This window comes from Acomys russatus, chromosome 6 (genome assembly GCF_903995435.1).
Source record: "Acomys russatus chromosome 6, mAcoRus1.1, whole genome shotgun sequence".
NCBI lineage: Eukaryota > Metazoa > Chordata > Mammalia > Rodentia > Muridae > Acomys > Acomys russatus.
The window spans coordinates 82,962,155-82,976,145 of NC_067142.1; the positions used below are offsets into that span (position 1 = coordinate 82,962,155).

Here is a 13,991-nt window from a genome sequence, read left to right on the forward strand (position 1 = left end):
CATGTAGCAGGAGGGCCGTCTCTGACTTCATCTGCTTCTCAATGGAGTGTGTGGGCATGCCAACAACCAACTCTGAGGGAGAGGACAGCACGCTGGCAGTTAATGGGGAAAGGATACGAAATAGAATAATTACTTGGGACAATAAGAGAGCAAATGCAAAGGGGAAAAATAGGGTTACCGTTTTATAATTGCCTAATAGAGATTTATGGACCAGCCAGATAGTATTTGTCAGCTCCGTGTAATTACAAATGATGGCTACAGAGGTTAAGACTCCGGGTGTGATGAGCACAGATGGTCTTGCCCAGACCAAAGGCAAACACCACCAAATAAGCAATCAATTCTTCAATGACTTCAAAGAGAAAACAAAGCATTTCTCTTGCCCATGTTATTATTAAAACTATGTAAATGTGTGGCCATGTATTACATATATATGTGCCTATATATGTATACATTTGTATAACATGTGAGCCTACACACAAACAGACATATAGCTGTAGTTGTGTATCTTCGACCCTCACATCCTGTAATAACGGTGTCTAGCAATATAATTCCATTTCACAGGAAGTTTGAAGAAAGGCAAATTGTTCAGATAAGCCCTATGTGCCCTAATCAGGATGAGATCAGAAGCATGGGGTGTTTATAAATAGGAGATTTGAGTGTTCTTCCTGCCATTCAAGCCTTGTGAGGGCTGTGTGAGCCCCAGCATTCCACAGTCTGCACTTGGGCCCAGTGCTTAAATTGTATCCAACCTTTGAAAGGGTTGTCTGTTGACTTTCCATTAACTATGGCAGATCCCACTTCTGAAGCCAGCATCTGAATGCTGATGGGGTAGGACCACTGGTATCAGGCAGGGGTGTCGATGTTTTAGAGAGACTAAATGCCTGCACTCTACTGCCATCCTCTCCTCTTCACCCTGCAGGCGTATAACATCTTCAGCGATGGGCTCCTGGAGTACTCCGGCCTGGGCCGACAGTTCCTCTTCAGGCGCTTGACCCCCTTCACTCCCTACACCCTGACCCTGGAGGCCTGCACAGCAGCGGGCTGTGCTCACTCTACACCCCAGCCTCTCTGGACAGAGGAAGCCCCTCCAGATTCTCAGATGGCTCCCACCATCCTGTCTGTGGAGCCCACCAATGTAAGGCTGCACTGGTCTCGGCCAACTAACCCAAATGGGAAGATAATTCGTTATGAAGTGATTCGCAGACACTTGGAGAGAGAGGACTGGGGAAATGAGACGACACAGGCCGATGAGAACGGTGTTTTCACAGAGTATGGCACGGAAGGGGAGGAATGGGTGTACAATGACACGGGCCTGCAGCCATGGAGGCACTATACCTACAGAATCTGCGCCTGGAATTCTGCAGGGCACACCTGTAGCGCTTGGACTGCGGTAAGGACGTTGCAGGCACCCCCAGAAGGCCTCTCCCCACCAGAGATATCCTATGTGTCTATGAATCCCCCCCAGCTGCTGATTTCCTGGCTTCCACCCCAATACCCTAATGGCATCATCCAGTCCTACAGGCTTAGAAGGAACGGAGTGCTGCATCCATTCAGTTTCAGCGCCAGCACCGTCAACTACACTGACAGCCAGTTGCTTCCCTTTTCCACTTACTCTTACGCAGTCCTTGCCTGCACAAGTGCTGGCTGCTGTACCAGCGAACCCAGCAGCATCACCACTCCCGAGGCACCTCCGTCAGGAGTCAGCCCTCCAGTTCTTTGGGCCATCAGCGCCCACCAGATAAATGTGTCTTGGTCACCGCCATCAATCCAAAATGGAAAGATTGTTAAATATTTGCTTAGATGTGATGGTCAGGAGTACCAGGCTGGCCAGGGCCTGTCCTTTCTGGTTTCCAACCTGCAGCCTTCCACTCAGTACAATATCTCCCTTGTGGCCTGTACGAATGGAGGATGCACTGCTAGTGGGCAGGCATCCACCTGGACAATGGAGGCCCCACCAAAGGACATGGATCCCCCAATACTGCAAGTCACAGGCTCAGAATCAATAGAAATTACATGGAAACCGCCAAGAAACCCACATGGCCAGATCAGAAATTATGAGCTTCGGAGAGATGGAGCCATTGTGTTTACAGGGCTAGAAACTCGCTACCATGATTTTACCCTTACTCCGGGTGTGGAGTATGGCTATTCCGTGACTGCCACCAACAGCCAGGGAAGTGTCATGAGCCCCCTTGTCAAGGGTCAAACGAGCCCTTCAGCGCCCTCAGGTTTAGAGCCTCCAAAGCTGCGTGCTGGGGGTGACCTTGACATCTTAGTGGACTGGGACGCTCCAGTGAGGACAAACGGTGAAATCATCAACTACACCCTCTTCATCCGTGAGCTGTTTGAAAGCGAAATCAGAACTATGCACATTAATACATCGCATAGCTCTTTTGGTCCTCGGTCACTCACAGTAAAGCACCTGAAGCCGTTTCACAGGTAAGTAGACAAGCCGGGTTTTCTGGAAGCAGGTCACTGTCCTTTCTGCTGTAGTCTGTCACTGCCAATGAGGCTCCCAAAGCAAGATGCACAAAGCTGACTCCTCCCACTGTCGTTTAACTACGTCATGCTTTCACGGCCTCTGGAGAATAGAGCTCTGGCGGGCCCTGAACAGTTACTAAGCTGTAAGGAGAGATGGCTCAGTGGGTAAAGTACCTGCAACCCAAACACAACAGTCTGAGTTAGGCCACTAGCACACACATAACAGATGGGCTTGTTCCTATAACCTCATATTGGTGGGCACATGGCGGGTAGAGCCAAGACCGTCAGGTTACCAGACAGACAAACTAGTTGAGTCAGTGAGCTCCAGACTCAGGAAGAGAGTCTGTTTTCCAAAAATAATGTGGAGAGTGACTGAGGACCCTGTGCTACCCTCTAGCTTCCAAACGCACGCGCGCGCGCACACACACACACACACAGAGAGAAATGCACAGGCACATGCATGTAAGAGTACACACATACACAGAACTAAATTGTATCAGGCAGAAGTATACTGTGTCAGTGTTTGTCAGTGTTTTCTAGTGGCTAGCCCTCCTTTACTCAAGTCCAGCACCTCTTCCTGGGATATGGGAGTCTTTGAGTTCTGTACCACTGCAGAGACTCCCTCAGTCTTGAACTCATGACTGCTCAGATGGCAACGCTTTCCTAGGGCGTGCTGCCCTAGATCCGGCCTCTGTGGCATGCACTGGAGTATTCTACATCAACGCCCTTAGAAGCTCTGAGCGTTCTCCCATGCCACATCAGGGACCCGACATCCCCACAGAAGAGAGTAATAAAAGGCATTGTGTGTGTGTGTGAGAGAGAGAGAGAGAAATTTAGGAAAATGAATAGAGCCACTTAAAAAAATTATTTTGAAGTCTCTAAAAGTGTTGATGTCCAGCCAGCACAGGTAAAACTCAGCTGTAATTATGATGTCCTGGTGCATAGATTAGCCATGGTTATCTCTGGTGGATAGTTTTGTTTGAATGAAGCATTCATGGTCTTATGCATCTACTCAGGGCAATTATTTAGCATCATATTAAATATTAAACAGTAATTAAAAGCTCTTCAGGTATTCTGCACAGCTAATCTACATGCTATGTGAGTTGGCTTTTATCTCTCGATACTGAGGACATTTAAAAGCCTATGTTGGTGAGGAGCGCTGCTGTCTGTCAGAGCTCCCTCTTTACATGACTGCAGCACAAGGAGCAAAATCATTTCTGTCTTCCCTCCTTTTGAGCCCCAATATCTAAAAGGATTTCTAGAGAAAATGGCTTCTCAGATGTCAAAATAGCACCTGTTCTAGAGAAAATAAAGGCATGAAATGGCTAATGTGGTAATCCTAGCAAGGACACTAAGGATGCATGGAGGGGCAGCGTCCTCTTTAACAGTGACACCGGTGAAATGTAACGGAGTATCAAAGCGATGTCCATTGATGTCCTGTCCTTTTTGTTTTTGTGAGTTTTAAATCATATTAACATTTACTAGACAGAATACAAAGCAATGTGTCCACCTTTGGGCACCCCAGCTGGTCAGTCAAGAGCAGATTGACAAACTTCTAGAACCAGAAAAAAAGGTGATTGCTTTTCAGATTTATTTTATTTTTTTAATTTTTTTATTTTTATTTATTTATTTATTTTTTGAGACAGGGTTTCTCTGTGTAGCTCTGCCTGTCCTGGGAACTTACTTTATAGACCAGGCTGACCTCGAACTAACAGTGATCTACCTGCCTCTGCCTCCCAAGTACTAGGACTAAAAGGGTGTGCCACCATGCCCTGCTTTTTTTTTTTTTAAACATTTATTTATTTATTAAATGCGTGCAGTGCTTGCCTGCATATACACCCACAGGCCAGAAGAGGGCATCAGATTACATTATAGATGGTTGTGAGCCACCATGTAGTTGCTAGGAATTGAACTCAGGACCTCTGGAAGAACAGGCAGCTCACTTAACCTCTGAGCCATCTCTCTAGCCCTCAGGAAAGGGTATTGTAGAGCTCACTATGGACTAAACTCATTACAATATCAGGGATGATCCTGGACTCCTGATGTCCCTGCCTCCACGTTCCAAGTGCTAGAATTACCGGACTCTGTCACCACAGACAGATTTTTGGTTCGGTTTGTTTAAGTCAGTGTCTCAGGTAGCCTGGGCCAGCCTTGAATTTCTGGGCCTCGTTCCTCCACCTCAACCATGCATGAATTGCAGGTTTACACAATGCTGCCCACTTAAAGCACTGCTAGGCCTTCGTTGGTTCTAGGCAAGCATTCTACCAAGCTAGTCGCATCCCTCACTTGACCTAGAACTTTAAAACTAGCCACAGATAGTCCATAAAAACTTTCCCTGTATGGAAAATCAAAACCAACCCAACAGTTGGTTTATCAGTCTGGCCCTCCGTACACAGTTGCTCACCGAGCAGCTGGCAATGGCAGGACAGTGGACACGTGAAAGAGAGGTCAGAGGGTGAAGGAGAATGAAAGATGCCTGCTTTCCTTACATTTCCCGGTGCTGCGATAAAATACTCTGACAAAAGCCACTTAATGGGGGCAGGGCTCATACAGGTTCACAGATGAGTCAGCCAATCACGGTGAAGAAGGCACAGTGACAAGAGCTGAGGCCAGCTGCTCACGTGGCAGCCAGGAGCTTAGGGCGTCTGGTCACGTGGCATCCTGTGTCAAGTAGCAGGGTGAGAGGTAGGGCAGTGCCCGACTCACTCTCTCTTTTGTGTTGAGTGTGGAAACCCAACCCACTCCACCCCCCCCCCAGGAAGTGGTAGTCCCTGCTCTTCTTCCTGGATGGTCTTCCCACCTCAGTGAACATAATCAACATGATCCCACCTAGGCATGCCCAGAGGCTAGTCATCCCTGGAAGGTGTGCCCAAAGGCTCCTCACTGAGGCATTCCCAGGACCTGTCAAGCTGACAGTTCGCACTAACAATCACAAAGTCACGAAGGAAATGAAAAGCTTAATTAAGAAGGCAAAAATGCAAAACAGAAAGCAAGCAAGAGCAGAAGACAGCGGTGACAAAGGGAGAGGAAGTGGAAAAGGAGCAGAAACAACCAGACCCAAGGGCAGTAAGCGGGGGAAGAAAGGTAGAGCCTTTCTTGAGAAAAGGTTGGCGTGTCATGAAGTCAGTGGGGCATGAGAAGAGAGCAGCCAGAAGCCTGCAGCACCAACCAAGGGCCTTTGTGTTGGGGAAGGCTCTGCTATGGAAACCTAACCTTTCCAAGCGGGTAGATACCAGCTATAAGGCAAAACATAATTGATTAGCAGAGCTTGGCTGGGTAGTGATAAGGTGTCTCTGTGATGGATAATCTAGTGTGTATGGGGGTTAACTTTGCCCCCAGAGGTCTTTGTGTGAGGTGAGGGAACCTGTTTCAAGATGTCAGGTATCAGGTGAGAAGATTCATTACCACGGAGACTGTAACTTGGCAACGCCCCTTCAGAATTTGAAGACATTCCCCGGAATAGCTTGGCCCCTGCCTGCCAGGATAAGAGGAGTCTGGGACACGTGCAAAGCAGTAAGTAATTTTCACAACACCAGAATTTTCATGCAGGAGAGGAGACCAAGAGTTTCTTTACTCCATTTGTCTCTAGGAAAGAACTAAGAATGACACTCACCACACAGAAGAAGGTCTTTTTTTTTTAGTTTGAAAACTGGAAGATTGGAAATGCTCAAAACTTCCCATAAAAATCTGACTTTGTTATTATCTAATATCTAGCCGTATATATGAATGAATGTAAACTTTTCCCCCTGAAAACATGTGGTCTTTTGAAAAATGTCCCAGACAGATCTAAGAATCATCTGTGATTCAACCATGTTTTTCTGTAGGTATGAAGCGCGTGTCCAAGCCTGCACTGCCCTCGGATGTGCCTCTAGCGAGTGGACATCTGCCCAGACCACAGAGGTCCCACCTCTGATGCAACCAGCCCCACATCTGGATGTGCGGACAGCTGCAGGGGGATTCCAGCCCATAGTAGCTGTGTGGTGGGCAGGACCACTCCAGCCAAATGGGAAAATCATAGGCTTTGAATTGTACAGAAGACACATAGTGGCTTGGCCTGAGACATCCAGTCCACTGCCAGTCTACAATGGAAGCCTAAGCTCATTTGTGGATTCGGAGCTCCTGCCTTTCACAGAGTATGCGTATCAGGTAAGAACTCGGTATGCCTTACGAAATCCAAGCTGAGACTGTGCACACCCATCAGGGATTCCTTCTACAATGTTCCTCATGATTCCAAAAGCCATTTAATGAAATGTAGTTTGGCAGAAGGTTGTAACAGCCTTTGACTGTTTTAGGTAGTCGAGGAGCAAGGGAAGACTGTCCGTTCACCCTCTTCATGTTTTTGGTCCTTGGTACATACACGTGCTTTCTCTGTGGGTTACAGTTGGACTGTTTATCAGTGACATGGTTCTACCATTAAGATTCCTCCTACCTGTGTTGCCTTGGTTGTAAGTATTCCTTAAGCCATCCTAGGGGAAATAGCTCAGGTGTGACAAATCAAGCTAGAGCATAGTGGCAAACATCGATGGTCACCATGACCAGGAAAAAGATAAAGGCTGTAACTAAGCTGCCTATGGAAATAAAAGAAGTTTAAGAACAATTCACCCCTCAATCAGAAGTGTTTAAAAGACTTCACATAGCTCTTAAAAGACTAAGACTTGGGAATGATATTCAGAAAACATCTGGAAATCTATAAGACTGTTTGGGATATGCACTCACTATCCCTGCAGCAGCAATGCATTTCCTAGGGAGGATGCATCTGACGTGGCTCACTGTCTCCTAGACAAGTGATGCACACAGGGCTGGGCTCAGCCACACGTTCACACGGGGCTTGATTTTACCCAGTGACTTGGAAGTCTCCAAGGCAGAGGTTAGAAGTCTTGATAGAGTTGCCCCTCAGCTCAAAGTCAAAGTCTCTTTTCACACAGTTTCCAGCACTATTTTTCTGCTGTCTCCTTAGTGTCATAGGCTCACATGGCATCTCTTCTACTTAAGCCAGACTCAGTTTCTCTAGCTTGCAGTGCAAAGAAGCATGCTGATAGATAACCCACGAAGGTCAGGCAAACACTAAGGAAAATCATCAATAAAAAAGAGTAAGTCTGAAAGGCTTGTCAAGGGGCTGCAGCTCAGTTGGCAGAGTGCCCACCTAGCGGGCAGAACTCCCCAGGTTCAAGCCCAGCACTGCAGTAACACGGCCAGGGTGGTATTTGCTTGTAATCCCAGCACTGTAGACGCTGAGGCAGGAGAGTCAAAAATCAGAAATAATGATAAAATGACTAGGAGTCTGACATACAAATTAATGGGATGAATAGCCGGGCGTGGTGGCACACACCTTTGATCCCAGCACTCAGGAGGCAGAGGCAGGTGGATTGCTGTGAGTTCGAGGCCAGCCTGGTCTACAAAGTGAGTCCAGAACAGCCAAGGCTACATAGAGAAACCCTGTCTCGAAAAACAAACAAACAAACAAAAAACAACAAAATAATGGGATGATTTGATTAGAGGTAACATTTTATGCATGACAAGGATGTCTCAAGACACCCTTGTGTTTGCACAAGTTGCCCGAGGAAGATGGTATCAAAAATGTAAATCAACTCCTGAATTGGAGAAATAAACATAAATCCAAATTTACTGTTTGTAATTACAAATCTAAAAACTCTCTTAAAAGCAAGAGTGTTCTCTTGGTTTGGTGCCAACTATTTGGTTGCAAGGCCTAATCCAAATACATGGGAGGCTATTTATAGCATTTACTTACTTATCCCACTTACATATAAATATGTTTCCACAGAAATATTGCTTTAAAATAAGATAGCTAACCGGATAATGCAGGAGTGGCCGCAGAGCAAACTGGAGACATACTTTGTTACATTCTTGTGTTTTGTTTGGTTGTTGATTGGTTGGTTGTTGTTGTTGTTGTTGTTTTCTTTTGGCCTTTTGAGACGGGGTTTCTCTGTGTAGCCCTGGCTGTCCTGGAATCTCTTTGTGGACCAGGCTGGCCTCCTAATACAGATCCGCCTGCCCCTGCCTCCTGACTGCTGGTATTAAAGGTGTGCACCACCATGCCTGGCTACATTCTTGTTTTTAATTATATGAATGTCTGTGTCTCTGTGTGTGGCATGAGTGCCAAATACAGGGCCGTCTGCTGGAATCAGGGTGCTCTCATGCCTCCATGCATGGAATCCTTTCAGGAAGAGATCTTGCCTAAACAGGTACCGCATGCCTATTAAGTGTTTTTCCCTATAGTATCACTTTCTACTTCGAGCACTTCCCAGTTGGACTGTGCTGACCTATACTCTTTATACCTCAAATTCCTGTCAGAAATCTCTTGATGAATCAGCGAGTCACTTAGGACAGTGGTCTTCTCACGGGCTTCTGGAAGGATCTGGTATGCCTCCCCCCGAGCTGTGCCAGGGTTTTATAGAGTTGAGGGTGGAACCCAGGGCTTTGCACATGCAAGCCGAGCAAGCCTTGTACACTGAGCTCTGCCCCCAGCCCTGCACTTTAGCTTTTACCTCAGGGAGAGATGTCTGGCTAATGAGCAGCTCCAGGTAATTCTGTATTCATATTCATACTCTCGCTTAAGGCAATGACTCACCACAGAGTTCCGGGGCCTGCCAGGGCTCCCTCTCACTGACTCATCCTGACAGGGACTAATTAGCTCTCCGGAAACTTCTCCACATTGACAGGTTTTTGCGATAAGCACTCCCACACACTCAAAGGCTCTGGTGCCCAGTGACTGGGTGACAGCTCAACCTTGTAGGACACTTTATCTGACTCACTGATGTGACGGTCTGGTCTTGGGTCCTAAGGCTGAAGGAGCCATGGTGCGCTGGAGGCTGCTGCTTTCTACTCAACCAATGGTCTTCTCCAAGAAGAGGATGGAGGGAACGTTGCTAAGGGAACACAGAAGGCACCCTTAGAGTCCCCACTAGAAGCAGATGGGTTAAAACCTCAGTAGAGTATTGTGAGGCCCCACCAAAGCTCCCCAAGTACAGGTGCTGGGCTAGAAGGGGAAGGAGAGAGATGGTAACATCTTGCCTTTAGAATACTTGGGCAATTTATCTTCTTCATGCTTTCCCTCTAGTTTGCACTTGTTATGACAGAGTGTCACACACTATCCAACTTAAATATCAAATATCATTGCTCACAACGCTGGAGATTTAGAAGTTTAAGGTCAAGGTGTCAGGAGCTGCCATGTCTGGTGAGGGAGCCCTTTGCTTTGCCAATGTCATCTTCTCATTGTATCTCACAAAGCAGGTAAGAGATGGAGGGAGGAGAAGAGCAAGAGGAAGAGGACATGGAGAGAGAGTCTAGTCTCTCATAAGAACACCTATCCCATCTGTGGGACCCCACCTGACAGGAACTCTTCACTCTGAAGGATCTAATTCCAAATGCCATTGTGCTAGGACTAAGACTCAACATGTAGATTTGGAGGGGCTCCTTCAGAAGACAGCACCATGTCTTCCCTGCAGAACCAAGTTCTAGAAAGGGTAAGCTACAAGAATACAAAGAAATTCACATCTGTACTAGTTAGTTACTTAGTTAGTTAGTTCGTTTGTTCGTTCATTCCTTATTTTGAGACAGGGCCTGTTATGTAGCCCTGGCTGGACTTGAATTTGCAAAGATCCACTTGCCTCTGTCTCCAGAGTGCTGGGATTAAAGGAGTGTCCCACCACACCCCATGTTAATTTTACCTTCTCCTGATTGACTTATGTAACCTACAGACTGTGAAACTTGGCAAAAATAAATCCTGACCCAAAGCCCCTTCATTCAATAGCAGTGTTTAGCTTTGAACTTTACTAATACAAGAGAGACCATGGTGTCATTTTCAGACAGAAGAAATTGTTGGTTTTGCTTCGTCCCACTTAGCTTGAGTCCTGGAACCCTGACTGGGACCCTGAGGGAATGCAGAAAGGACAGACAGACACATGTACAGAAAGTCTGGAGTCAGGAAGGGTGTGCAAGTTGTATGCATCCAGGATGAGGAGGGAGCTGTTGTTTCTAGTTTTTGTACACACTGATCAGCTAGTGCAACACTCGCCCTTGGACAGAGCAAGGCTTTGCCTGAGCCTGGCCTATATGAGGAATGCCTTTGCCAGTGTCCTATGAGCCCAAGGCCTTGGAGTTCACAGCCATGTCAACAATATACATTCTCTGAGGACTTCCCTCACTCAGGGAGTACTCTTCTCCCACGTGGCTCTTCATCACCAAAATAGCAGCAGCCTCTTATTATAACCCTAACCTACTTACTTACTTAATAAATGTGCCTTAAATTTATAAAAACATTATAATACATAAGTATAAATAAGTATTAAATCTATTTCACTTACAAGCTTTGAGTCCTTAGTGCCCTGGTAGAAACCTACATCATCAAAATCATATTAAGGCCGTGTTCAACCAATAACAGAGGAACAGTTTGAGCTAGACTACACCCAAGGGAATTATTCTACTTGTCTGGGGAGGAGATGAAAACAATTCCTCAGCACCAAGAAAAAGCCTAGATACCAGGCCATGGCAACCCAAGGCAAGACCAAAAGCTGTGTCATTTCTCTGCTCTGTCCCTCCATCCCTCCATCCCTCCATCTCTGCATCCCTCCTTGCCTCTCTCCCCCTGTCCCTCTCTCATCTTATCTTGTTCCTGAAATTGTAGTTTGACTCAGTACAACACATAGGTTTGCCTTAGGGTTAAATCAGTATGTAAGTGAACGTGCACAAGGTACCACACATAAGAAGGACTCAACAATATAATACTGTCATTATCACCCTCAATCCTTAATGATCAAGAAGGTTGCTTTCAGTCTTAAGCCTGCCACAATAGGACTCAAACCATAACCTGTAATAGCATGCGCCTTCCCTCCTAAGCACTGAGAAAATGAATCCCTCTGGGTAAGCATGCCTCATCCTTGGTCCTCTTTCTCCATCAAGGCTACATGCTTTCAATCCAAGGCAAGAGTTGCCAGTACCAACCCCACACCAAAGACATCTGCCATCTGCTGAGGATACAGATCCCTGTTCCTTCGACCTCTTACAACTTCTGTTCTCCAAATGAAAACAGAGTTAGGGTCACAAAAGCTGGGCTGGGGAGATGGCTCATCTGTAAAGTGCAAGCACAAAGCCCGTATTCGAATTCCAGAGCTCACGTGAAAGAGAAGTCAGCCATGGTGATGAACACTTGCCTCCAAAGGTCTGAGAAGGCAGAGGCAGAGGCAGAGATGGGTGCCCTCTGGCTCACTGGCTGCCCAGCCTAGCTTACTGGGGGAGCCCCAGACCAGAGGATAGCTCAAAACAAAGATAGATGGTAGTTGAAGAAAAAGAGCTGAGGTTAAGCTCTTGCCTCTACACCTGTGTACGTGGGTGACACTTAATTTCACATGGCCTCTCCTCTGTCATTTAACAATCAGGTACATTATGAGAATACGTCTTGTGTGTCAGTAGGATGCCTGTGTTTAGCAGGCCTGTGCTCCACCCCCAGCTTTTCTATAAAGCAGATGAAGAGAACTCTGCTCTATCCAGTGAGTCTGTAGCCAGTGGTAGACAGTACCAATGGCTGCTCAAGAAGCTCTGAAGGGGGGACTCCTCCGATTCCATCCTTCCTTGTCATCAACTTGGCCATTCACACAAGGCGGCAAGCCCATTACCGCCCCACCCCCATCACCATGAGCCTGATTTTCTGTGCCAGCCCCTTGCCTTCTTGCTTGCTTTCTGATGCTATGGCCATACAGACCCCTCTCCTAAGCATTTTCTACATCGCATTTAGCAGCAACTTATTGAGCACGTCTTCTGTTTGGCTTTGGACTTGCATTTAATTAGGTCTTAATCTCACTAACGTATTTCTGGGCAGCATGGAGGCTTTTGTTTGGTTAGTTTCTCCCACAAGAACTGAGCTCCCGCCACCTCCTCTCCCACAGCTCAAGATTTTAAATGATTTATTGGTAATGTCTGATGCCGCCTGTCCATGGTTCCGATTCAGCAGAGCCTGAGTGCATGGAGGAAACTTTGCCCCCCTCAGAAAAAAAATTCCCAGAGATAGGGAACTTGGGGGTACCACTAAGCCATGAGCACATCCCGTTTGGCCCTAGGGGAGTCTTCAGCTTCCCTCAGGACTCTGTTTACTAGTAAACCACCATCACTGCCAGCCTTTCTTGTTGCCTTGAGACGTTACGCGCACACGTGCGTGCACATGTGCACGCGCGCGCACACACACACACACACACACACACACTGAAACATGAGGAAGAAGCTCTTGCCTGAACACAGGCAGAGCTGGGCCTATATTTCACTTGAGGTGAAACTGAACCTCCTATTGTTGGTTGTTTGCTGGAAATAAATCATTAATGCAGATGGGCAACTGTCCCTGCTCTCATGGCTTCTCACTAACAGTCCTGCTCCTGTGGGATGACCGTGAAAATAGAGTCTCTTGTGTTAGTGATTTGCCTCCTTGCTGCTGCAAGATATCAAAACAAAGCAGCTGAAGGGGAGGGAGTTGATTGGCTTGTGGTTCACAGGGATAAAGTCCACCATGGCGGAGAGGTCACGGCATCCATAGACAAGAAAAGTGCAGGGGGAGGTTGGTGGGGGTGACTAGTGGCATGGCATCCACAGACAGGAAGAGTGTGTGTATAATGGGGTGTGGGGGGGGAGTTGACTAGTAACATGGCGTCCACAGACAGGAAGAATGTGTATATATGGAGGGACTGACTAGTAGCCTGGCGTCCACAGACAGGAAGAGTGTGTATATGGGGGCAGGGAGGGCTGACTAGTGGCATGGCGTCCACAGACAAGAAAGGGAAAATAATGAGTGCCGTTATGCAGTTTACTTTCCCCTTTTTAGTCTATCTAGTCCAGGGTGCCCAGCTCATAGCATGGTACCACCAAAATTGAGAGTGAATTTCCCCAACTCAGTCATCAATCTAGATAATCCCTAGAAGGGATGCTCAGAGACTTGTGTTTGTGTTAGTACTAACTCCCTTCAAGGTAACACTCAAGTGTTAACCATCAGGCTCTTCAAGTGCCCCAAAGCTTACCTACCACGTTCATACTGCATACCAGTTACCACACTTGACGAGAAGACAGGAAACAGTGGCTTCCACCACAGCCTAAAGTGGGATTAGTAAGGGCTGGGGCTGCACCTCAGAGAACTCACTTCACATTGTCCAGCTCCTGAGTACACTCCCTAAGTGGACTAGAAGGAAATTAGTCGTTAAGACCATGGAGCCTATGTATACTGCATCTATAAACCTTAGGTCTGAATATACATGTGTAGGAGACCCCAGGTTAAAGCAGAATGAACAGGAAGGGGCTCTGCGCCTTCAGAGACAGCTGGTTCCACCCCAGGTCCCCGTGGCCACACCTGCCCTGCTCTGGACAGGTGGCCCTCTGCACAGAGCATAGCTCTATATGAAAGAGCTGCTTGACCCAAACCATTCCACTGAAGAATGAGAAGGCATTACCGTTCTCTCTCTCACAGGAAAGGGGAAAGGAAGGGAAAAGAGATTAGACGAGGAGGGAGAGAGAGCCTG

The 13,991-nt window shown here is 47.0% G+C and overlaps 1 protein-coding gene across 1 annotated transcript in view; it reads left to right on the plus strand.

Annotated features, from left to right (window-relative positions):
• The window catches only part of Ush2a (usherin), a 696,795-nt gene that overhangs the window by 647,556 nt on the left and 35,248 nt on the right, over positions 1-13,991 (plus strand). The window contains exons 62-63 of the mRNA XM_051148119.1: positions 920-2,436; positions 6,303-6,624. Coding sequence (XP_051004076.1) covers positions 920-2,436; positions 6,303-6,624 — 1,839 coding nt within the window. The remainder of the gene's footprint in view (positions 1-919; positions 2,437-6,302; positions 6,625-13,991) is intronic.